The sequence below is a fragment of the Nilaparvata lugens genome, chromosome X (genome assembly GCF_014356525.2).
Source record: "Nilaparvata lugens isolate BPH chromosome X, ASM1435652v1, whole genome shotgun sequence".
Lineage (NCBI taxonomy): Eukaryota > Metazoa > Arthropoda > Insecta > Hemiptera > Delphacidae > Nilaparvata > Nilaparvata lugens.
In genome coordinates, this window is record NC_052518.1 from 8205233 (window position 1) to 8231920 (window position 26688).

The 26688-nt window shown below is 35.0% G+C and overlaps 1 protein-coding gene across 1 annotated transcript in view; it reads left to right on the plus strand.

Moving 5' to 3' along the window:
* Positions 1-264: 264 nt before the first annotated feature.
* LOC120354376 (protein TsetseEP-like) overlaps positions 265-26688 on the plus strand; it is a 27123-nt gene continuing 699 nt past the window's right edge. The window contains exons 1-3 of the mRNA XM_039441432.1: positions 265-330; positions 23186-23355; positions 26342-26685. Coding sequence (XP_039297366.1) covers positions 315-330; positions 23186-23355; positions 26342-26685 — 530 coding nt within the window. The 5' untranslated portion in view covers positions 265-314. The remainder of the gene's footprint in view (positions 331-23185; positions 23356-26341; positions 26686-26688) is intronic.

The window sequence follows — 26688 nt, forward strand, 5'->3', positions numbered from 1 at the left end:
ACTTGAAACCGCGATGTATTGATGCGAATTGTGAAATATTGCATTATCGTATAAGTAGTTTCGATAGTATCGAATAGTTGATATCGATATTACGATATTATCGAGACTAGCGATAACGATACTGATAATATCGGAACCAAGATATTTTTATCGAAATCCCACCCCGGGCGCTAGGGAGCATGGTCGCGAGGGCGCTACCTATCCCGTTCTCCCGGTGATTTATGATTAGTTACCTCTGCAACTCTAACAGGTCAACAACTGACACGCTTGACCGGCTTCTGAACACCTCTCACCTGCACAAGTTTCCAGGAAAGATGGCTGATTCAAATGGTAATTCAACATTTTTTCTATTTTCCATTATCATGAGCTATTTCACTCTAATTGTTCCACTGTTTTTTACTAGAATCTCTATAATTTATGCAAGTAAATGATCATTTTCAATAATTTCCGGCACATACAGGAATGTAATTCCAAATTCCCAGGGGCCTGCAGCTTACATTGCTGAAGCGTTATCAACATTACAAATGAGAATATGCATGTATATGATGATTTTATCATCAAAATCAAAGTTTATAACTCAATTAAAAATGTTTCTGTTTTAAGATATAAATCTTAATTATAATTGAAATGTTGTTTCAATTATATACAAGATTTACTCTACTTTTAAGAGTTTTACAGGTTGAGTTGAATATTCCTATACAATTTAGAACTTGGGCGAGATCTACATTTCGGGGCTCATAACTCATGGAGCTATTGCTAATTTTTTTATTTATCAATTTATTAATTATAATTTAAACTGAGCTCAACTTCTTTTCAATTTTCAAAACCTTAAACAAATTATCCATTAATTGTTGGTGTTGATTGTTTCAATGATTTTCTTGAGATGACTGCCACTAGTCTATTGAGTAATGTGCTGGAGGCGGATAGTCTTAGATTTGTATTCGCGTACCGTGGCTATTGTGAACTTAAATTCCTCAACATCCCTGATGCTTCTGATAGTTCAAAATGTCCACCTGAAACCCCATTAGGATTTTTCCCGGGACAAAACTCGAAGTTTACTTAAACTCTATGATAGAACTTCGTCACATTATTCAAAAGACTGATACAGAAAATGCGAAGATATACAAACAACTTCTCTCAACAATAACACAATCCAACATTGCAAGCTCGAACGGAGAAATTATGAATGTTTTGAAAGGGAGTATGAATATTTACGATAATACAATAAAGCGATTTCTTTTCAGAACAAACTTAGTTTACACAACGGGTTTTTGCTTGGAAGAGGGAGGGAAGTACGTAAAATTCCAGCCCCACCAATCAAGATTTGAAACTATGGAAAGATACGTCCTGGTGACCAAAGATACAATACTTATGCTTAATGGAAAATTATTAGCGAACTAACTAAATTAAATTTTAAGGATTGTAAGTTACCCAATATTAAATGGTATGACGGAGTACCTGGTTGTGGGAAATCCTACTTCATAGTTTCTAAGCATAATCCTGGAAGAGACCTTGTCCTTAGTCAAACACGAGCTGGCATAAAATCTATTCGTGAAGAAGTGGTTAGGATGCATGTTATCGATGATGAAAGGAGCATAAACTTAGATTATAGAACTGTGGGATCTTACATTATAAATAGCTCGGGTGAAAAAACGTATGAAAGAGTTTTCATTGATGAAGTATTATTAATGCATGCTGGTTACATTGGTTACATAGCTGAATTGAGTAAAGCACAAGAAATAATTTTAGTTGGTGACTCACAACAGTTACCTTACATTGAGAGAAGCTCCTTGGAAACGAAATGGCATGAAATGTGTGGCTTCTGTGAGCCGTATGCATACCTTTCAAAAACCCGCAGATGCCAAGTAGATGTTTGCTATGCACTTTCCCCCCACTATAACATCATCGCTACGCTAAATAGTAAAATCTCATCCATACTTCCGACACACAGATTAGGTGAACATCATTTTATATTCTCGGAGACCCTTTTTTGACCTTCACACAGGAGGAGAAACAAAGAGTAGATGAAGCACTAAATTGGGGAGAAAATACTTGGAAAGGATGGAAACTTCATACTATTCACGAAGCGCAAGGACTAACATCTAAAAACGTAGTATTAATTAGAGTAGATTACCGGAACAGAGACATTTATAACAGTATCCAACATGCAATAGTTGCTCTTTCACGCCACACCAATACTTTCAGATATTTAACTACGAGTGTAGAAAAAGATGCAATAGACAAACTCATTGATAAATTAAGAACAACAAATGAAACTGATCTTGAAAAGTGGAACAGGGATAGATTATGCATGCTTGATAACAGACTTGATCATGGCTGATATTGATGAAATTCTTACTTTGCTGGAAATTGATAACATCACTCCTGAAATCGATGAGTATATCAATTAGGTTCCTTCAATAAATGGAAAAAATATTGAATTCTTAAATATCTTCTCGACCAATATCCGCAGCCTTCATGCAAATTTCAATCAGTTAATCTGTTGTATAAACAGCTTAAAAACAGATATCCATGTAATAGTTCTTACTGAAACTTGGCTAACCGAGAACATTCCATTTACTTACAAGATCCCAGGTTACACCGAAGTAAATAAATATTCGAAAATTAACAAATGCGACGGTCTGTGCATTTATATTAGAGATAATATTGATGTCAGTGTGATCGCTTGTGACATTGTTGATGCAAACTCGTTGTGCTTGGACTTGAAAACACCAAATGATAAAATGTTCAGAGTTATAGGAATTTATAGATCACCCAGTAATCATAACACCGAGAATTTTGTCAACAGCCTAAACCATTTCCTTGACAATATACCCAATTCAATGAGTGTTTGTATGGTTGGTGATATAAATATAAATATTCAATCAACTAGTATACAGGTTCAGGAATACATGCATATTTTAATGAGCAAAGGCTTTAAATCTCATATAAATGGAAGTACTAGAGTATCAACCACATCTGAATCGTGCATAGATCATATCTTTTTCAAAAACACAAATAGCAATTTCAGCTTTATATTTGGGAACATCTTCAAGACAACAATAACGGATCATTATTCGGTTCTATTACATTTAGGTAATGAACGGAATCCCGAATCCACTTCAAATAGGAATATGCCTGCAAACAGCATAAAAAATCATACAACTACAGACTTCTTGCTGAAAAATTGGAAAAGAAAACTGGAATACAATTTTTGGAAATGAAGATATAGATATACTTGTTGACAAGTTTGTGGAACGGTTAAATGGTATTATTAATTCAGTCAAAACTGAGATAAACATTCCTCGCCGAAATCGCCCTTTGAAGCCTTGGATAACGCAAGGAATAATAAGATCAATTACTATACGGGATAGAATGCATGATAGAATAAGGAAAGGTCCTGCAAATGCTGATTCATTAAATGAATACAGAATTTATTGGAACACATTGAATAGGCTCATAAGTGAAGCAAAGGAGAAATATTATAAAGTTAAAATAGAGCAATGTCAAAACAATAGTTCAAAGCTTTGGAGGAGTATTAATGAGGCAATCGGGGAAGGAAAAAAGGAGTGTAACAGGATCAGAGTTGAGGCCAACAGGCTCAATGACCACATTACCAATGTTGGTGAAAGACAGGCTATATCTTTGAACAATGAACTAGCGAATTCTCCCAACTTTGATCACTACAACGATATAACCGAAACAAATCTACTGAATTCTTTCTTCATAGGGACCAACAGATTCTAAAGAAATTGAAGAGACAATAAAAGAGCTGAAGAATAATTGCGCCCCAGGAATGGATAATCACAATAACACAGTACTCAAGCAAATAGGCCACACTATTTCACAACCACTAGCCACGATTTTTTAATAAATGTTTTGAGCAAGGCTACTTCCCCAAACACTTCAAAAAAGCCAAAATAAAACCTCTCTTCAAGCAAGGAGATCCATCAAATCCTGGCAATTACAGACCAATCAGTCTTATCAGTAATCTGGCGAAAATTATGGAAAAGATTATAAAGAAGAGATTAGTCATGTTTTTGAGCAAACATAAAATAATAAATGAAAATCAATTTGGATTTCAGGCTGAGAAGAGTACGGAAGATGCATTAATTAAATTTGCTAATACTGTTTCACAAAACCTGAATTCTAATTACAAATCTATAGCGGTTTTCTTGGATATCAAAAAAGCTTTTGATACTATTCCACATTACTCCCTTTACAATAAACTCGAGAAATATGGCTTCAGGGGAATTTTTCTAGAATTAATTAAAAGCTATTTGAGAGATAGAACACAGTCTTTAACAATAAATGGATGTACTGATACCTCTAAAATGACCTCTTACGGTTGCCTCAGGGAACTGTACTTTCACCAATCCTTTTCATTATTTATGTGAATGATTTACTGAGCCTGAAACTAAAAAACTCAACAACTATATCATTCGCAGATGACACTGCAGCTGTTTTCTATGGAAAATCGTGGATCGAGGCTCATGAAATTGCAGAACAGAATTGTTTTCTCATTAAAAAATGGTTAGACAAAAACACTTTGAGCTTGAACATTGATAAAACCAATTACATCACCTTTGCACTCAATACAACTGGTAAACCCGACGAAAATATGAATCTGAGACTACATTCAAACTGCAACATGAACTTGTCCCATAATAAAAGAGTAACAAGCACAAAATATCTAGGCGTCATAATAGATGAATATTTGAAGTGGGACATCCATATCAAATTTTTATGCAAAAGAATCAGATATCTTTCTTATAATTTCTACGAAGCAAAAGAAAATTCTAAACTCAAGTCATCTTAAAATGGTATACTTTGCACTGGTACAGTCCATAATTCAGTATGGTATTACAGTATGGGGGGGCTGTTATAATTCCCACTTGGAAGAGCTTTTCATAATTCAAAAATCAATCATTAAAACAATCTTAAATAAGCCTAGACTTTTCCCAACCAACCTGACTTTTGAAGAGTTTAACGTGTTGACAGTTAGACAGTTGTATGTAATGGATGTAGTGAAGTATATATTTAAATATAAAAATAATTTCATTTGCACTAATAATACTATCAATAATCAATACAATTTAAGACCCACCTCTAATAAGTACCTAATCTATCATACTAACATTGAAAATATTAGAAGACAACTCATATATTTAAACACTAAAATTATAAATAAAATTCCTGAACAAATTATTAGCTGTGCCAAGATAACAAAAAAAGTAAAAACAGATATCAATGCTTGGATCAAAATTAACTACTTCTTCTACCTTTGAGAAAGTTAACAGAGAACTTTTCTGATTAGTGCGCTCACTTCCCCTACTTGTGCTCTATCACATACCTTTCCCAATCCTTTCCAAAAATTCCAAGGATCAAAAGCCTTCCTATGACATGGATGGCCATAGTTGGAAGAACTTTTGATCCTCTACCCTTCTTCACCACAAAACATGTATAATTTGCCTTCTAATATTGTAATGTGTTCTCATATTTATGTTATTTATTTTATACTGTAATGTTTCTTTATTAATGTAATTAATTTTTATTTCATATTGATGTATCTTATGTGTGTGTGTGTGTTGTGTGTGTGTGTGTGTGTGTGGTGTGTGTGTGTGTTGTGTGTGTGTGTGTGAATAAATAAATTGAAATTGAAATTGAAAATTGATAAACTTGGAACCATTCAAAATTGAAATGATTCTTACACATTCAAAAGTATTCAAATAAATAAAGTGTACCCCACTATTCTTATGTGTTGGGGTTTATTCAGCATAATTTCCTATTCTTCAAACTCAATTTTTCCAGGATATTGGAGTTGAAAGACCAGGAAAAGAAAGTTATTGAAGAAGCAGAAGAAAATATTCAAAAACTAGGTCTCTCAAATGGGAATATACTTGATGAATATATGAACATTACTTGTGAACTACTGTATCTATAGTCTCAGAAGAAGCGGAAGAAAACATTCTTATATAAAAACTAGGCCTCTGAAATGGGAAAATACTGATGAATATACATGAAAATTATTTGTGATCTACTGTATCTATAGTCTCAATAAATTCTCTCTATATTGTCTACTTCAATTCTATATTCCGGGAAACGATTTCTATTCTGAAAGAAGCATCTTGTATGTTCTCTGAATATTGGTAATCTATTGGTTTTAAGTAAATACAATTTATTTGTAGAAAAGTGGTGGACACCTTTGCTATCAGTGTAGTACTATATGTACCTGATCCAGCGTACAAATCTAGCTGGCATTGTCAGATTGAAAACGAGTTAATTTCAGAGTCTATGTGTTGGCTGGAATCTTATTATGTATTTCTTGCTTATCTATTATTTTTGTAATTCATACATTGTATCGTTTTCAATTAGATGAAATAAAATTAGATATCAAATTTGTGTGACTGTATTGTTTGATTTTCGTGATTCGCCAGTATTTTAAATAATGTTTGGAACAATAAGTATTGATTCTACTGCTGAATATTATTCAATTTGATCGGTGTATAGCTGAATATTGCCTGATAGTACTTCAGTCAATATAGACATAAAAAAGGGGGTGTGCTTGCAATTTATATTGTAGTTCAGATTTTGAAAAATATACTATTTGGGTACATAAGAGAAGTCCAGAACCAATTTCCTTGTCCTAGATACAGGGTGGCCCAAAAACCTCGTATTTTCGGCTCATTTTCCAGTTTTCAGCTATTTCTGCCAAATCTCGTAATCGGACAGAAAAATTTGCACACGCCTTTTTTTTCTAGATTATGAAATTCTGAATAAAATGAGATCATTCGGAACTCTCTATCTCCAATGAGAACTGAGTTATGATTTTCAAAAATGAGTGAAATTTGAAGAAAAAATCAATTTTGATGAATTTTAGTTTTTGATCAACAATATCTTCCGATTGTTACCATTTAGATGCATAATTCAAAATCCCTCTGGGCGTAGTTTTGTGCTCTACGATCTGAGATCAGGTAGAGCGCTCTATCTTATATAGATTTCCAGGTACACCTGACAACAATGCTCCTTGTATTGTGAAAAACACCTAATTTTCCAGCTTCAACCATCATCACCAACTACATAGCCTTCACATTGATATTTCGCACAATGACATAAGTTCATAAGAGTATGTTCTATGAGAATCACCCGTTAAATGCACTTCATTTCATTACCGGTATTTCCTAGTGGAGAGGCGCACTTAATATGGGAGCATACGGGAAAACCCCAAAAATTGCTCCCTATTCAAAAAATTACAATAATCACTTTAAAAAAAAATTGAAAATCGAAAGAAAGAAACAAGGAAAAAACCATTTCATATTAGTGAAGAGTAAAAATGTTATGAGAAACTAAATATACTGAATACTAGATAGTATACTATATACTAGAAACCATTTACAATATGAGAAAATAATAAGAGGGGAATCAAGAAATTACAAATAACATTCCAAGAATGATGTGAATCATATGCTGAAAATAAATATTAAGAATAACAATGAGGTGAATGATAACAGAGCTAAGAATGGGAGGAAGTCATCTACTAAATATGGTACTCTATGTAAGTTGATGAGGTCTAGCGTGGGAAAAATAGGTGTCACATTGGGTGAAGCTGCTTACATGCCTTCTTGAACTGACTAGGATTCATATGAAAAAGGTCTTTATTTTGTTTTATTGATTGATATAATAAGTATACATCATATAAATGATAGGGAGAGGAAAAATAAGGTAACCTTGTGCTATTCCTCTCCCCAATTTAGATATGGTTACACAAATAGGTTAGGTCTTGTAGCTCTTCACTTCGCAAAATTTTCAGACCACTAATATGTTCAGTCACAAAGTGAAGGTCTTGATGAAAACTATGGTAATTATAAAGATTCATCATGCGGTTGATTGGAGAATTGAAGTGACTATTGGAGTTGCATTGGGGAGGAAGAAATCTGAAGCCGGAACGCCGTGAAACTGAAGACACATATATATTCAGCAATGAAAGGAGGTAGGTTGATTGAACACGGTTGTTCAATATATTATAGGAACAAAAGCAATTTACAGCTCCTAGATGCTTCCAGGGATTGCATATCAAATATGGCTCTTAGGTTAGCTGTGGGAAAATTGAAAGGACAGAACATTTTAAAACGCTTTAAATATACAAACCTTAAAAATCTACTTTGAATTCTTTCTAATTCCAGCTTATGAAAGGCGAGATATGGATGCCATACTTCAGAGCAGTAGTTTAATGAACTTCTGATAAGTGTCCCATATAATAGGATAAGAATATTGTGATTATCAAATTGAGAGCAGGTTCTCCGAATGAATCCAATTTGTTGACATGCTCTGGAACATAAACTTCTCACATGATGATTGAAATTGAGCTCAGGATTAAAAATTACACCAAGGTCTTTAAAATGGTTCACTCACTTAATTATTTGGTTATTGATTCTATAGATGGGAGTTTGCGGATCTCTTTGTGTTGTGAAAGACAAAAGCTGATTTCTCAAGCACCAATCAAACAAACCATCTACATCACTTTGAAGCAGCTGACAATCAATTTCAGACCTAATCACCCTGAAGATCTTCACATCATCTGCATACAGCAGACAAGACGAATGCTTTATGAGACCCTCTACTGAAGTCAAAGTTAGAGCCACCTATTTCGGGAATATTCCTGTCACCAATTACTATTACATTGTTATTTGAAATTTCATTGAATGATTCAATCACTTCAAAATATCGAAGATAAATCTCATAGGAAGTCGATGGTTTAAAATAAACAGCGTTGATGTAGTACGGATCTTTATTATTTAATAAAATCTTAATCCAGATAGATTCAAAAACCGGTGATGAAAATTCTGATAATAATACGGCCTTAAGAGAACTGCGAACAGCAACAAGTACTCCACCACCCCTCAACCCCTGATCACCAGTGAAAAACTGAATAAAAAGTTTGTATAAGTAACAAAGTTCACAAGTAACAAACTGGCCGTTTACCTGAAACTGTAATAGTTATTATTGTGCAACTAGTGCGCAAAGTGACAGTTTGCTGCACTGAAAGAAACGTTTACGCACGAGCCGTAGGCGAAGGGCGGAATGGTTTCTTGAGTGCAGCAGAGTAACTTTGCTCACTTAGTTCACATTAAATTTCTCCTACAGTCACCATCAAATATGAGAAGTGGTTAATTATGGGTGAAATGATGGCTGAAATCCATATGTTTGTCTGTATAATTTTGTCATTAATAACAAATTTAATTCATTCTAACTTGATAATCCAATTGAAAATTAATAAACGATAATTTATTCGAATTAAAAATTAAATTAATCCAATTAATTTGAAAATTTGAATAATTTCGAGTGAATCTTAATTTCTAAATAATTTTCCAATCAATCAATTTATGAATGAAAAAAAATTATTTGATGTAATGAATAATTAATAATATTCAAAATGTATAATTTAATATGTTCTCATTTTTATTCATTTGAGAATCAGAAAAAATATTGATAGAACAAATTTGCATTCAAAATACACACCAAGAATGTCAACAGCGGATTGGGATACACTTAATACGCAAAATATTAAGAGTACGCAAAGTAATACTTTGCGCACTAGAGCGGAAAAGTGATTCTTTGCGTTCTGTAATCAGTGCAGGAATGGTCACTTTTCAAGGTAACTGTAGGAAAAATAATAATATATCCGTGACTCCAGTACAAATGGATTGAAAATTAAAGCTCATTTGAGGAGAGATAATTTAAAGCTTGTGGAAGTTTAAATCATTGTCATTTCTTATCACTGTCGATGACCTATCATTTTCACTTTTACGGATACGAACACATCCAGTCCGATCAACCCATGCATCTTTGATTACTCCTTTCTTCTTAAGATCACGAGCCATCCCTAGAAGTTTTCTTCTCTTAGCAGTGAGACTGCGATTGATGTAGATTGGGCCTTGACCTTCAAAACCGTGGACCTGTTGCCTTCTGAGGACGCCTATCTTTCTTCTCAGCTCCATGAACTGATCAGCATCGAAACGTCTCACAAATCTGACGACGATGGCCGCAGGGGGGCCCGGCCGCATACAGCCGCCAGCCGCATCCGCCGCGTGACGTCCTCCCGTACGAATCGGCAATCGATGGCAGGCGTCCACCATACTCGGCGTCACGTTCAAGCCCACCGCTCGTCCCACCTCAGCAATCGTCTCCATCGCATCTTCTTCTGCCTTCCCGGGAACACCGTGGATCTCAAGCGTATTCCTTCTGGTATACTGCTCTTGGTCATCGAGACGATCCTCAGTAGACTGCAGTCGCTCACGAACTTCTTTAATTTCAATCCCAAGTGAATCTATGAGCTGCTGCTGACGATCAATTATCTTGCTCTGCTTACTAATCACACTACTAAGTTCACTCTGCCCATCCTGACCGGTTTTAATTATATTTTTTAACTCCTCTATACTGGCGGAGAACTGCGAGTGACTATTTCTAATTAATTGCTCCAAAGACTCCATTGAGACAGTAGGATCGGTCATATTCGAAGAGTTTGACTCGGGGGTCACGTTAGTTTTAACTGGTGTGCTATCTAACGAGTGTTGTCTCGCTGTACGCTGTTGTTCAAGACAACCAGGACAGCACCACGATGAGTTTTTTAAAAATGATGAATCACTTGATTTTATATTAAGACAAGCTATATGAAAATAAAAATTACACTCCTTACAGAAGAGTTCATCAGCTACGTCAGATCGATTAACCGGTTGGTTGCACTTTCCACAGGCACTCATACTATTACGAATTTGGAACAGTTTTATAAGCACAACTCAAAGTAATAATTTCAAACTGTCATGAATAACTCAATTAATACACAACAACTAACACAACTCAAAGTGATAATTTCAAACTGTCATAAAAGCTCACGAATTAACTCAATTAGAATGCTCAATTCAATAGAATAGTCCATAGACGGATCAGGTAGTTACAGTCTAATCATTGGCGATAAGAGAGGACAAAATCAATACACCTTTCCGTTCGAGCTCCGAACTGATACTTAAGGACACCTCAAGGATCAAAATTTCAAACACTTATAACTTCAGACACAATGCTCAGATTCCATCGTGCTACACTTCATTCTTCTCGGTTCGTCAAGGCAGTCCAAAATCATGCATCATAAGTCAAATTTGGTCGAAAAGTGGAAAATTTATTGTTGAGTGTTCTAAAGCCCATATTCCAATACACATAAAATGGCCAATTTCTCAATTGCGAATATCTCGCCGACACCAAAATCTTCTTCTTCTTCTTCTTCTTCTTCTTCTTCTTCTTCTTCTTCTTCTTCTTCTTCTTAAGTTTGGTATCCATGCAATACGATGATTTCCCCTGATAAGGTATTGGTTGTAGTTTGGAATCTATGATAAGATAATTTCCCTAATAGGTCAAGTTATTAAACTTCCGAAAAGTTCAGTGACTTTTATAGGGTCTCTGGGGCCCTATATACCCGTTAACAATATTATTAATTCTCTTAGAAGAAAGTTCTGTCATCTCTAAAAAAGTTCTGTCATCTGCGATAGTTCCTGCCTTTTAGTGTCATGAGCCAGTTATCAACTTTTGTCAACTCTCAGCTACACTATTGGAATTGCATGTTGGCCCCAAATTATATCTCCAATTTAAGACCAAATTTAACTTTAAGGCTGTGGTGAGAGTCATACTTGGTGTGCATCGACAAACTCATTTCTTTTTTTATTTTTAAGCAGATCATGAGAGCTTTTTCACTTTGAACAGGGCATTGCACTGGTCTATAGAATGAGTGGTGGCAGATACTAAATTGGAGGGGATGTGAGAGCCAGTACTCAATTATTGCGTCTAGTAACTCAACAGTTGGTAATGCTCCCAAGAGCTAGTTGTACATTATTTAAAAAAAATGGTTCATGGGCCAAGATTCTTTAACCTTTTGCCACTCGAGATAGATACGTAAAGATAGGTTCTTGAAAAAATTCCATAAAGAGTAAAAGCCTCTTGTACTGTTGTATGTGATGATGTAATTTCTGTAATATAAAGTGATATAGTGATATTAGGGTCAATACTATAAAATTCTTTAAAAATAAATGAACTTGATTGAATAATTTAAAACGAAAATATTATAGTGAGGTTCACGTTATAATTATAATAAAAATGTTGAGGGTGATGCCCACATAAGCTCTTAGGCTTGTGCGTGGCTAATGAGTGAGAGGGATAATGATGAGAGATGACGACCACTTTTTAGGTAGTCGGGACTGACGACATATCGTCTCCTATATGAAAGTATTTGATTAAATTTAGGGCCGGTTTCCGAGCTCGGGATTTAGCCAAGTCCTAGACTTTAAACAGCTGGAGTCAGAAAATTGGCTTTCCAAAACGGGGCGTAGTCGCAGCTTTTATAACAGTAGTCGCAGTTATTATTTTGTCATTTCTATGAATTGGAAACGTTTTTCCTTGATGAGATTAGACATTCCTAAATAATTCAAAATAGCTGAAAATTTACACTATTTTCTCTTTATTTTATTTTGTGTTCAATTTTCTAGTTTTTCGAAATTTAATTCAAACGTGACTATGACAATGACTGCGAATACGCCCCGTTATTGAAAACCAATTTTCTGACTCCAGCTGTTTAAAGTCTTATAGGACTTTAATCCGGAATAAATATAGGACTAAATCCGACCCTTAGTGTTTTACTTTCTTGTCTTTCTTTGAAAATAAATGAGCTTGATTGAATACTTGAAAACGAAAATATTATAGTGAGGTTCACGTTATATAATGACAGTATTTGATTAACTTTAGTTTTTTACTTTAGTATCCTTGTCTATCATTTGACAAGGCAGATAGCGCTATTCTTTTCTAGCTTTGCAACGTTTCCAGATCGTTTTCCAACAATGTAGAAATATTTTTAATTAACAAAGTATTCAATCTCAATTATGGAAATTTGTTATTCATTCAATGAAAAATACATTTTCTTGACAAATAAATTATAATTGATAATTTTTAACAAGAATGAGCAGTTAATATTACATCAGATGTACGGGCATCATCTATCCTCTATGAATGGCAGTGGCAAGGCAGAAAATCGGCTACGTTGTTCTCTCCTATCTTTCTTCACTACCATTATAACCACAAAGCAAGTGCTAGTGTGCTCTGCGGCCCTGGTAGTTTTAACAGCTAGAAACGCGAAAAGCCTCAACTGTACGACCTATGAGGGGGGTCTTTCGATTTGAACTGTTTTGTTCTGTGGAGGAGCCGTGGTCTAGTGGTCTACACGCTGGCTTCGTAAACCAGTGGCCCGAGTTCGAACCTCAGAAGGGCCAGATATTTTTGACGTTTCACTCCTGTAGTTCTCTCCTGACTTGTTCACTTATATTTCCAAAGTTGATATTTTCCTATGGTGTGGTCTTCGCTACGATGGTAGTGAAGAGAAATAGGAATACAGTGTTGCTGATTGTCTGCCTTGTCACTGCCTTCTATGGAGGATAGTTGATACCTGTACAGTCTCATAGCTGAGTACTGAACAACGTTTTTTCCCCTTCTCTGCGATTTCCGTCAGAGTACTTTTAAAAAGACTTATATATAAAATTTGTGAAGAAGTTTATCGATGTTTACCATCACAAAACAAATTTTGAGGGTGATGCCCACATAAGCTCTTAGGCTTGTGCGTGGCTAATGAGTGAGAGGGATGATGATGAGAGATGACGACCACTTTTTAGGTAGTCGGGACTGACGACATATCGTCTCCTATATGACAGTATTTGATTAAATTTAGGGCCGGTTTCCGAGCTCGGGATTTAGCTAAGTCCTAGACTTTAAACAGCTGGAGTCAGAAAATTGGCTTTCCAAAACGGGGCGTAGTCGCAGCTTTTATAACAGTAGTCGCAGTTTTTATTTTGTCATTTCTATGAATTGGAAACGTTTTTCCTTGATGAGATTAGACATTCCTAATTCAAAATAGCTGAAAATTTACACTATTTTCTCTTTATTTTATTTTGTGTTCAATTTTCTAGTTTTTCGAAATTTAATTCAAACGTGACTATGACAATGACTGCGAATACGCCCCGTTTTTGAAAACCAATTTTCTGACTCCAGCTGTTTAAAGTCTTATAGGACTTTAATCCGGAATAAATATAGCTAAATCCGGCCCTTAGTGTTTTACTTTCTTGTCTTTCTTTGAAAATAAATGAGAAATAAACTTGAAAACGAAAATATTATAGTGAGGTTCACGTTATATAATGACAGTATTTGATTAACTTTAGTTTTTTACTTTAGTATCCTTGTCTATCATTTGACAAGGCAGATAGCGCTATTCTTTTCTAGCTTCGCAACGTTTCTAGATCGTTTTCCAATAATGTAGAAATATTTTTAATTAACAAAGTATTCAATCTCAATTATGGAAATTTGTTATTCATTCAATGAAAAATACATTTTCTTGACAAATAAATTATAATTGATAATTTTTAACAAGAATGAGCAGTTAATATTACATCAGATGTACGGGCATCATCTATCCTCTATGAATGGCAGTGGCAAGGCAGAAAATCGGCTACGTTGTTCTCTCCTATCTTTCTTCACTACCATTATAACCACAAAGCAAGTGCTAGTGTGCTCTGCGGCCCTGGTAGTTTTAACAGCTAGAAACGCGAAAAGCCTCAACTGTACGACCTATGAGGGGGGTCTTTCGATTTGAACTGTTTTGTTCTGTGGAGGAGCCGTGGTCTAGTGGTCTACACGCTGGCTTCGTAAACCAGTGGCCCGAGTTCGAATCTCAGAAGGGCCAGATATTTTTAACGGTTCACTACTGTAGTACTCTCCTGACTTATTCACTTATATTTCCGAAGTTGATTGATTTTCCTATTGTGTGGTCTTCGCTACGATGGTAGTGCGAAAGATAGGAATACAGTGTTGCCGATTGTCTGCCTTGTCACTGCCTTCTATGGAGGATAGTTGATACCTGTACAGTCTCCTAGCTGAGTACTGAACAACGTTTTTCCCCTTCTCTGCGATTTCCGTAAGAGTACTTTTAAAAAGACTTATATATAAAATTTGTGAAGAAGTTTATCGATGTTCAACCATCACAAAACAAATTTTGATGTGTGAAGACACTAGATGAATTTCAATGCAATTATCATTGCATTTCATACTTATGACTGACTTTAAAGATACTACCTCTCACCACAGTTTTTTGTAGCGTTTGTATAGGAACCTGCTTTTGTACTGATTCATTAATGTCTTTTAATATGGATTTCTCATTTTTTTTTGGAGAAACATTGTAAAATTAGGGCCCATCAGAGGTTTATCACGATGGTTCAATAAAACAATCAATTAGGGTTTTCTCTGATATCAACATTACGTCTGATTCTTCCTACAATCTTCAACCCTGATAATATTACCTAATCTTTCCAATTTCAATTTCGACAAAACGGGGTTAAAAGAATTGCGGTCATTCTCTGTTTTTCTCAACTTTACGCAAATGAGTATATGATCTGAGAAACATTCAGTAATGACATAAAAATTTTGAACAATATCTAGACACTAATGAAAACATGACAAATCAATTAGGCTACTGTTGCACCTCTGCTATTGATATAAATAGAGATATAAGATTGCTATCAAGTAAATTCTGAATGTGCGTCACCCTCAATCCTGCCATTCATAATAATTGCTAAGTTGAACTCGTCCTATCATTTCTATTATCTTCTTCCATTTATGATTAATGTCCTTGGTAACTCTGGTACAATTATTTATCCTGATATCTACGTGCATAAAATATTGTAAGATTACTTGCAAATCACCCACCTTTCCGTGCACATCCCTCATTTCAATATACAGAGTCAGTCATGGGAACCCTTCAATAAATATAATACTGTAACTTTCAGGATAAGTTATTGGTCAAATACTCTACCATTTGATGTACAACTGAATTTCAACACCCCATAAGGGGGGTGACTTAGGGGTTGTTACTTGAATATTTTAAATGTAAACACCTATTGTGTGGTACATCATTTCAAAGGCATTTTTTAAACAAGAAAGATTACATCGATAAAAATGTTCTATGATAAATAAATAAATGTTTATTTCCAAAAAAAACTAAAACTACAACATCAATTACACAAAATATTAGATAACTCACAATATAACATACAATAGTAAGTTACAAAAAAATTCTTATAATGTGTCCTCTACTTGTTCAGTTTTTTCTGTGTGGAAATTGATCTATTCCACTATGGCGTACCATGTTCTAGAGTAGGTTTTGTTAGTTTTTTTGTGTGTATTATTAATTAGTTAGTGTTTAGTTAGTGATGATTCATCATTAGTTACTGCTGATGTGGATCTCAGTGCTCTTGAACAAAAGATGTCCAGATGTCAGGGCGAGGCAGAAGCCTGGTTTAGGGCAAACCGTCTATTTTTGAATACAACCAAGACCCAGAAGCTAGTGCTTGGTTTGAGACAGATCAGTCAGAGTGCAAAAAGTGCTAAGCTTCTTGGCATTACACTAGATTATGAACTCACTTGGATACCTCATATAGAAAGTGTCTGCTCCAAACTTAGTAGGGTTATATACCTTCTTCGAAGGCTCAGGGATTGTGTACCCGCACACTATTTAAGAATGTGCTATTTCGCTTTTTTCAGAGTGTCTTTATGTACGGATAGGTCTTGTGGGGTTGTGCCCCAGATGTGCAAAGAGTGTTCTTACTACAGAAAAAGGCTATAAGAATTATATCAGGTAAAGCATATTTGGAGCATTGCAGGCCATTATTTATAAAGGAAAAAGTTATGACAGTTTACAATATGGTAGCTTTCAAACTCCTACTTCAAGTAAAGAAGGATATAGGATCATATAGATGCAGAGTTGACATCCACAGCCATAATACACGAAATAAGACATAAATAGATGTACCTTACACAAGACTGAAAAAAGTATTAACTAGTCCTAATCATGTATCCTTGAAACTTCTTAATATTCTGCCAGACTCTGCCAGAAACTTGCCTTTAACAGTATTCCGACAAAAACTTGAAAACCTTCTCTTACAGTTCCCACTATACTCGCTTTCTGATTTCCTCCAGCTGCCAGTAGAGAATCATTTTTTTGGAAACCATACGTGATAGTACTCTGTAGTCTTTTATATTTCTATGTGCTTATATTTAAATGATGCATTATGTACGTTGGATTGTTTTATTCTTGATATTATTGTTTTATTGACGTATATGGATTGTTTGTGTCCTGAATGGGATGAAACTTTTATTCTGTTATTTTATTATGATGTATTTTATTATGTATATTTTGACGTTTCCGATAGCATTGTTTGTATGCACTAAAGGAATAAATATCATTCTTATTCTTATTCTTATCTCATCTCCTGTTGGCTGTCCATGTTGAGTCGCCGGAATGGTCAGAAAGAAGGTTTTCTCATGGTTCAATGTTAGCAGATTTTCACTCAACCAGCGAGACACCCTCTGAAGTCCAGTCTCGGCTTCTCTCCAGGTCATCTCCCAGGTCGGTTCAGAGAACAGTAGAATAGTATCATCTGCAAAGGTGGTGATTGATCCATTAATTTCCATGTTGCATAATGGATTTATGTAGAGAAGAAAAAGAATTGGTCCTAGTACTGTTCCTTGTGGCACTCCAAACTTTACAGTCAGCTTGTTGCTTATACATTCATTGACTCTGACACATTGTGTTCGTTCGATAGGTAGCTTTTGAAAAGATTCCATGCGACTCCTCTTATTCCATAGTTATCAAGCCTTGAAAGAAGAATGTCATGTGACACCGTATCGAAAGCCTTTTTTAAATCTAAGAATACTGCTAATGGTTTCTCTTTAGTGTTTATTTTATCGGCAATCTGAGTGGTCACATAGTGGATAGCATCATTTGTACTGCGACTAGATCTAAAACCATATTGGTTTGGCGATAGAAGATTATTTTTCCAAGAAAGCTGATCAGTCTTGTTTTGATACACTTTTCAAAAATTTTCGATAATGTACTGAGTGATGATGTGGGTCTGTAGCAATTGATAACTTTCTTAAGATTGGACAAATGACAGCTTCCTCAAGACACTGTGGCAAAACACCTTCCTCAAAAATTCTGTTTGCAATATGTGTTAAAGGCTTGGCAAGTATAGTATTACAGTAGCCTCTCTCTTAACCGGACATCGGTTTAACCGGACTACACTCCACGGAAGTGACATCTCTTTAACCGGAAAATAATTATCAGCACATCGGTTCAACCGGACTGGATTGGCAGGGAATGGAAACTGCTGTTATAATGGCTGTTTGGTTTTAAATATTTCAAATGTAAAAAGGCTTAGCAACTAACTATTTTCTTGTGTTTTGTGTTCACAGATATCATAATAAAGCGTCTAGTTTTATTATTTTTACGTAAAAGTCATTATTGGCTTATAAACTACAAAATATGTGTACCAATTTAACGACTTTTAGGGAACGTCGGTTTAACCGGAAAAAACGTTATCCGGACTGGCCTCAGTCCCGATGAGTCCGGATAAGAGAGAGGCTACTGTATTCTGTTTGAAAAAATCTGGTTTTAAATTATCGAGTCCAGGTGCACTATTAGCTTTAAGACTATTAATGATTCTCATCATTTTGTCCTCGCTAACGGGTGTAAAGAATAATGACTGGCAGACTATCTGATCAGCTGCCGCATGCTCATCTGTGCCATTACAATAGCTATTTAGAATATCCTGGGCCGGTTTTGATCCAATACTAATAAAAAATTCATTGAAAGAATTTGCCATATCTTTATCATCATCTCCCAATTTCAATTCTCTCCCTTCCAAGTTGATCTGGTGGATTTGTGTTCTTGGCCGTTGCACTTCAGTTATTTCTCTTATTTCTTTCCATGTTTGCTTAGAGCTGCTGGAAGTTTCAAATCGCCTTGAAAAGTATTGTTTCTTCGCATTTTCTATCACAGTTGTTAGTAGATTTCTGTACCTTCCATAATACTCTCTAAGCTGTAGATTCGCTGTATTATTCTTGCTATGTCTGTGTAATTATCTCTCTTCCTTATTGATGTAATTAATCCATTCGTAATCCAAGGCTCAATTTTTCTTTTTGTGTGCGATACTCTATTAATAACTTTACATTCTTCTGTGTATTTCTTCAGTATTTCTATCATTCTCTTCAAAGCACTATCAGCGTACTCCTGCAGGTACACGGAATTCCAGCAGGTCTCATTCGTTAGTGCTAATGAAAGTTTATTATAATCAATACTTTCATAGTAGGGTTTTCTTCTGTTGTGATTGTGTTCCACCGCATCATATTTAATTCCCAGAATAGTTATAAAACGATTTGTGATAGAATTTGGGAAAACTATTGGTATTATATCTTTTTTAAAGTTTATCAGAATATGATGTATACATGAAGCGCTATTATTTCCAATACGAGTTGCCTGCTTTATACAATGTAGGAATCCATATTCACTGAGTAGATTATCATAGTCTTCCAGTTGCCTGTGCTGATTTGGTTCTTTTGTGTTGATGTTCAAATCTCCTAGTACGATGTGAAAATACTTTCCATTATCATCCAAAATCTGCCTCAGATCAATGAGAAATTCTGTTAAGTCCAAGTGTGATGGAGATCTATATAACACTGTTATAACAAAAGTATCTTTCCCAATTTTTAAATGCATATTCAAACAGTTGGCTTGCCTAACTGCAATTTCTTTTATTTCGACAAAACAGTCGGATTTGACATAAATTATTACTCCATCATTCTGTAGAATATAGTTTTCTGTTTTGAGGCAGGTATAATTATTAATTGATTTCAAGGGAACACCACCAGAAATCCAGCATTCCGTTAAGACTATCACGTCGAAATCCACGTTCATTACTTCCAGTTGAATAAGAAATTCTTCAAAATTTTTATTGTAGCTTCTGATGTTGAAATTGATGATTTTCAAGTTGGAAGGTTGAATTGTATAGTTGACATCTTGTGAATTTGGAATCGAAAAGTCTTCAATGTCTAATAAATCCAAATCCTCCATCAAATCAGCCATTTTGTTTTTGTGTTTATAATTATTTGTGTGCCAATTGTAGATATCCTTGTCCTCAACTGATTGTATTTTTTGAGTTAATGACAGCATGAGATCTTGCTCTCCAACTGTTAAATATCTGAATGAGTTGGTATGCCTACTAAGTGCTACCCTACTATTATGTGCTGAATGCTATTGTAAATCTTGAGTGGTTTAGTATTTTTCCTCACTAGGATAACATCTCTAAACGTTAAACCCTGAGCTTCATGTATAGTTAGTATTGTTAATGAGCCAGCGGGAGCCTTGTTTTTAACAGCTTCCAGTACCATTTTTTTTCTGATTGCGTGAATGTGAGGATTAAAGTTTGTGGTTGTAGGTTGTGAGGTTCTCCGTTAGTTATTGATCCGTTGGTTCAATTGATCGAATAATTTTATTTGTAGTGCAGATATCATTGTAGTAGTTGGACAACAGACAGCACACATCCATTGGACACCTGTTGGTTACTGATTAGTAAGAATCCGGATCCGCGAAAACAGAAATATTTTTCCAGACTGCTGGTAAACCACTTCTCTCGATGTAAGATATTTGTTTTGAGTCTCCAACCAGTACTATCTCGTCTGCGCCTGTCAGCTCAGAGACGAATCCCACGAAGCCGGCGTGCATAAGGACAGCTTCATCGATGAATACGCGCTTATATTTTTTGTGGCAGCCATTGATTAGAAACGACGTCACAGTTCTGTAATTTGAATTGATGATTGAGTTGAGTTCATTTCCGTCCTGTATAGTTGATCTTATTCCTTTGATTGCGGCTCTTGTTTGGGTTAGTATAAGGTCTTCCATTGGTCGATGTTTATCAACAATTAGATGTGTTTTTCCGCTCCCTGGAATTCCATCAATCCATCTGATTCTTATTATCTTGCATCGAGATATATAAATTTTCGAAACAGCATCCAACAGTTCCTCATTAAGCATCACTTGAGTGTCTCGAATATATTTTTCATTGCTTCTAAATCTGCGAGAACTGTTGTCAAATGATACGTAAGCTCCGCCTCCCACCATACTGAATCCCATTCTATATTTTGAAGTAGTTGGTAGAAGGAACATTTTCAATTCATTATCGTAAACATTCATACTCCTCAATTCAATTTCTATGAAGACCGACGATGAAGCATGAAGATTTTCGGTTCGAAGTGTTAAAAGAGCTTCTTTGAAGATATCTGTGTTTATTTTATCATATTGTTGTAAAAGATTTTTCAATTCAATCATGCAATTTAGAAAGTTTTGGTGCTTGCTATCTTCTGGTAGATAACCTCTTGGGCATACTTTTTCTTCTGACCGATCTGGTTCTGGTATATTGAAAAAAATCATGCTGTTAGTGCCCCTATGATAAAATATATATTTCAAATGATTAGTTGATAAGATAAAACTGAGTAAATCAATTGAGGATGAATCTGCTAGCTGGCTGGATTCATCTATGCCTACGACAAGTGGATAATTCATTGATACTTGTATTCAAAATGGCGGCTGATTGAAGGTTTAGTTTTTAAGGAAATGAGGGGTTGTAACTCAAATATTTTGAACGTAGACACCCATTGTGTGATACATCATTTCAAAGGCCTTCTCAAAACTAGTAAACCGACATCGATGAAAATGTTCTGTGTTCCTTTTATACATAATGGCGGCTGATTGAGTTTTGAGTTTTTAAAGAAATAATTGATAAATTTTAATCAGCCGCCATTTTGGATAAAAGTATCATAGAGCATTTCACCGATGTCATCTTTTTATTTTTGAGAAGGCCTTTGAAATGATAGACCACATACTAGGTGTTTACGTTCAAAATATTTGAGTTACAACCATTCATCTCTTTAAAAACTTAAACTTTAATCAGCCGCCATTCTAGATACAAGTATCATAGAACATTTTTATTGATGCAATCTTTCTTGTTTCAAAAAGGCCTTTAAAATGATGCACCACACAATGGGTGTTTACATTAAAAATATTCGAGTTACAAACCCTAAGTCACCCCCTTTTATGAGGTTTTGAAATTCAGTTGCACGTCAGAAGGTAGAGTATTTGACCTTAACTTTATCCTGAAAGTAACAGTATTACATCTACAACAGTCTTCAATTTATTGAAAGTTGAAAGGTTCCCATGACTCACTCTGTATAGTAAAAGACTGGTGTTATTAGCATTATTTCATACCACTCTGTAATGAATCTAGGAAACTTGTCTTTAAAATGATACCTGAGTCGTGAACTCTATAGATTGTCATCAACTTAATTTATCAGTACCTGTACTGGCTAATATTGTTTCCTCATTTTGAAAATATTGGACAATGATATTATTGTGGTTTTATCGTAATTTATTTAAACTGAAAATTTCTTATAATAAACTATGCTAATTGAATTCGATTGATTTACTTATGGTTGTTCAACAACGTGGAAAATAGGATAAATAGATATCTAATTTTTGAATGTTTTATACTAGCAGGTAACCGGTGCTCCGCAAGGGAGCACAAATATATTGAATCTATTTTTTTAATTATTTTCTGATATTTGAAGTATTAGTAACTGTAATGATTTATAATAGAAAATTATTTGATTGGGCTTTCATCATACGTAAAATTATCTGTATTACATGATAAGTAAACTTGTTCCAATTATTAAAAATATAATAACCTTTGGATCCTTGAATCCGTCCCTTCAAAAGCATAAACATGATTACAAAAATATTTTTGAGAGTACCATCATAGATATTCTTATTCTACACATGATCACAAAAATGAAAATAGGCTTTTGATAATCCTTAGTAAATTAAGAATCTTTATGCAAAATTTCAAGTTGATCAGTCCAGTAGTTCAGACGCCATTCGTGAATTTCTTATCCCATACATGTTTAAGCATAAACACGAAGGAATTCTTTCTTTCATTATAATTATATTGTAGATAAGAATAAAAAAATATTTCTGTAATTTGTCTGAATAGTCATAAGATCAAATATTGAAGATTGAAAAAGATTGGGTTAATTGATTATTTCATAGAATCTGAGATTTGCAAAATATTTGTTACGTAAGCAACCTTTTTGATTTCTTCTTCTTCTTCTTCTTCTCCTTCTTCTTCTTCTTCTTCCTGAATATTATATTATCTAATATGTATATTATATCTAAAACACTTGCATTAGGTACTCAGTTGGTTGCTTCTTACTTTTTCAGATGAAGTGTCGCCAAACCCATCTCCAGCACATCAGTCGCCAAACCCATCTCCAGCACATCAGTCGCCAAACCCATCTCCAGCACATCAGTCGCCAAACCCATCTCCAGCACATCAGTCGCCAAACCCATCTCCAGCACATCAGTCGCCAAACCCATCTCCAGCACATCAGGTGAGTAGAATGCCGTCACATTTCTCTTTAATAACATATGAAATCTTTGAAGCAAACAAAATATTGATAATTCTTAAAAATGCAGAACAACGTTCTTGAAGTTCTATCAAATAGAGCTGCAAGTATTCAAGATTCAAGATTCAAGATTCTTTATTGCCAGAACAACTTTACATTGCATGAGCACGTCAAAAAACAATGACAATAATACAACTCTTGTGAAATAAAAGAGAAATTATGATATAAAATTAAGCATCAAGACAATAGAAATCGTACAATATATGAAAATATTACAATAACAATTTGTCTTAGTTAGAAACAAACTACAATTTATATTAATAATAATTAATAAGTTATTCAGTTTTACCAAAAATCAAAAGGTACATGTTGCATAATGAGCATTGATTATATTGAACACTGAAGATACTCATCCACCGAATAGTAGGCACTCTCTGTCAATTTATTTTTTAAAATCTGTTTGAATTTATAGATTGGCAGCTCTCTAATTTCTAAAGAAAGATTGTTATAAATTTTGGCTTGTTGAAAAATATGGCTATCTCTTGTCTTGGAGAGTCTTATTTGAGGCAGTGATAGATCATTGCCACGTCGGGTGGAGTAAGAATGATTGGCTCCCAGACGCGGAAAAGATTCTATATTCATTTTAACATATATTAAGATATGAAGAATAAAGAGAGAAGGAAACGTTAGAATTTTCAGACTTCGGAAACTTTCCTTGCAAGACTCTCTGTTCCTCAAGTTATTCAATACTCTCACTGCCTTTTTTTGCCAAATAAAAACCTTTGTTGCATGACAAGAGTTGCCCCAGAGACGAATTCCATAGGAGATGAGGGAATGGAAAAGTCCATAATACACGAGTAACAAAGATTCAGCATTCAAAGACAACTTGAGTCTCCTAAGAAGAAAAACAACTCTGGAGAGTCTCCTGCACAAACTCAAGATATGAGGCTCCCAACTCAATCTTCTCTCCAATGTAAAACCCAACAGTTTGACATTATTCTTGACATTAGTATCCTCAGGCGGAGCCCTAAGGGAGAAGCATATATATTCAGTCTTACTCTCATTAATGACTAGATGATTTGATTCAAACCATAATTTTGCAGAGTTAAGGGCTCCCAACATCTTAGATTTAACTTTTTCATAATTTTGGTCAGAGGATATCAATGTCATGTCATCAGGATATAAAACAGATAACGTTGGAATGTTACAATACAGATCATTAATAAAAATAAGAAAAAGAAAAGGGCCCAAAACAGAACCTTGTGGGACACCTGCCACAACATCTCTAAAGCCAGAACATTTACTATTAATAACAACCCTTTGCTTCCGATCAGATAATCATCAGCTTCAGCTCATTCTCTCTCACTCAAAGGGTAAACAATCAAAAGCTTTGGTGAGATCAATTAAGGCTGCTGCTACTATGTTTTTATTCTCAAAGTTTTGGAGGACAGAATCAACAATTTTGTCAATAGCCATGACAGTACTGTGGTTGGGACGATAGCCATGTTGATGTTCATACAATAAGTCATTATTTACAAAGTATTCATATAATTGCACGACAAGACATGATTCAATAACTTTTCCAAGAATAGGGACAATAGCAATGGGTCTGAAATTTTCTGGTTTGCTCGAGTCACCCTTCTTAAAAATTGGAGTGATATTTGTGTATTTGAAACATTTAGGAAAAACACCGTCCTTGAGCACTTTGTTTATTATGAAAGTCATTGGATCTATCAGACTGTCACTAACTGCTTTTATTGTGAAATTAGAGAGACCAAAGATTCGACAAAGATTGGTGGGTTCAGTTATTCACAGTTTCAATATACTGGATGAATCAATTCATGAAATTTATGTGCGACTAAAATTTTCAAATAAACTAAAATTGACATTATCAGACTGGGAATATTTTATCACAGTGAAAAGATGATCACAAAAATGTATTTATTCATTTCAATACACAATCTCAATAAATACAATTTACATAGATTTTAATCCCTCCAGCTTTTAGCTATTTAAGAGACAATAACTATCTATCATATTATTTTTTATCATTCATTCAAGATATTATAATGGAATGAAAGTTGAGAAAATGGAAAGAAAATATCTGTTATGAGTTTAGGGGATTACATCTGATTAAATATACCTTTAGAGAAAACCGTCATATGAGAAGAATCATGAGGAAGGTTTTCCAAATATTTGTGTTTAGTAAACGGTGAAATAGCTTGAGAGGTTATTAAAATACAAGCGATGTTAAAAAACCCTGAAATGTTTGGCGGCTATCTTGTTTCCGAGGTGTTTGCCTGTGATATCAACTGATCATAATTTCGTTTTTCATTACTCTAGTCTTTAGGAAGAGAGATCCACGGCTGTTACCCGAAAATGACCACAGAAGTACATTTGCGCCCAGTCTATGTAATTTATCTTTATTGACCAAGCGAAGTGAGGTCTAAGATTCAAGTCGACGGTTTGGCATTTCTCTTAATGTTTAAATGTTTGAATTTTCAAATGTTTATATGTTTATATGTTGCGCATTTACGGCGAAACGCGGTAATAGATTTTCATGAAATTTGACAGGTATGTTCCTTTTTTAATTGCGCGTCGATGTATATACAAGGTTTTTGGAAATTTTGCATTTCAAGGATAATATAAAAGGAAAAAGGAGCCTCCTTCATACGCCAATATTAAAGTAAAAATCAGACTATAGAATTATTCATCATAAATCAGCTGACAAGTGATTACACAGATGTGTGGAGAATCCAGTCTATTGCTGTATTCCCATAAGGTCTATAGTTTCAATCAGGTACTTGTGGATAAGAATACTGCATGAGGTCTACTGTTCATAAAACTACTAGTTTATTATTTTGTTGTGACTGAAGTACTTTGTACAAACATGTAATTTCATATGGAAAAAAATCGGAATCTTTTTATCATAACATTTTTCTCGCGAAATGGACTCATTTGTGTTCCACAGGTGCCACAGGGTATCGCTCAAGAACCACAGGCGCTTCAGGTCGTCCCAGCGCCTGATGTTGTCCCAGTGTCTGAGGTCGTCCCAGTGCCTGAGGAAATCCTAGTGCCTGAGTTCATCCCAGTGCCTGATGTCGTCCTAGTGCCTGAGGTCGTCCCAGCACCTGAGGTCGTCCCAGAACCTGAGGTCGTCCCAGAACTTGAGGACGTCCCAGAACCTGAGGTCGTCCCAGAGCCTGAGGTCGTCCCAGAACCTGAGGTCGTCCCAGAACTTGAGGACGTCCCAGAACCTGAGGTCGTCCCAGAGCCTGAGGTCGTCCCAGAGCCTGAGGAAATCCTAGTGCCTGAGTT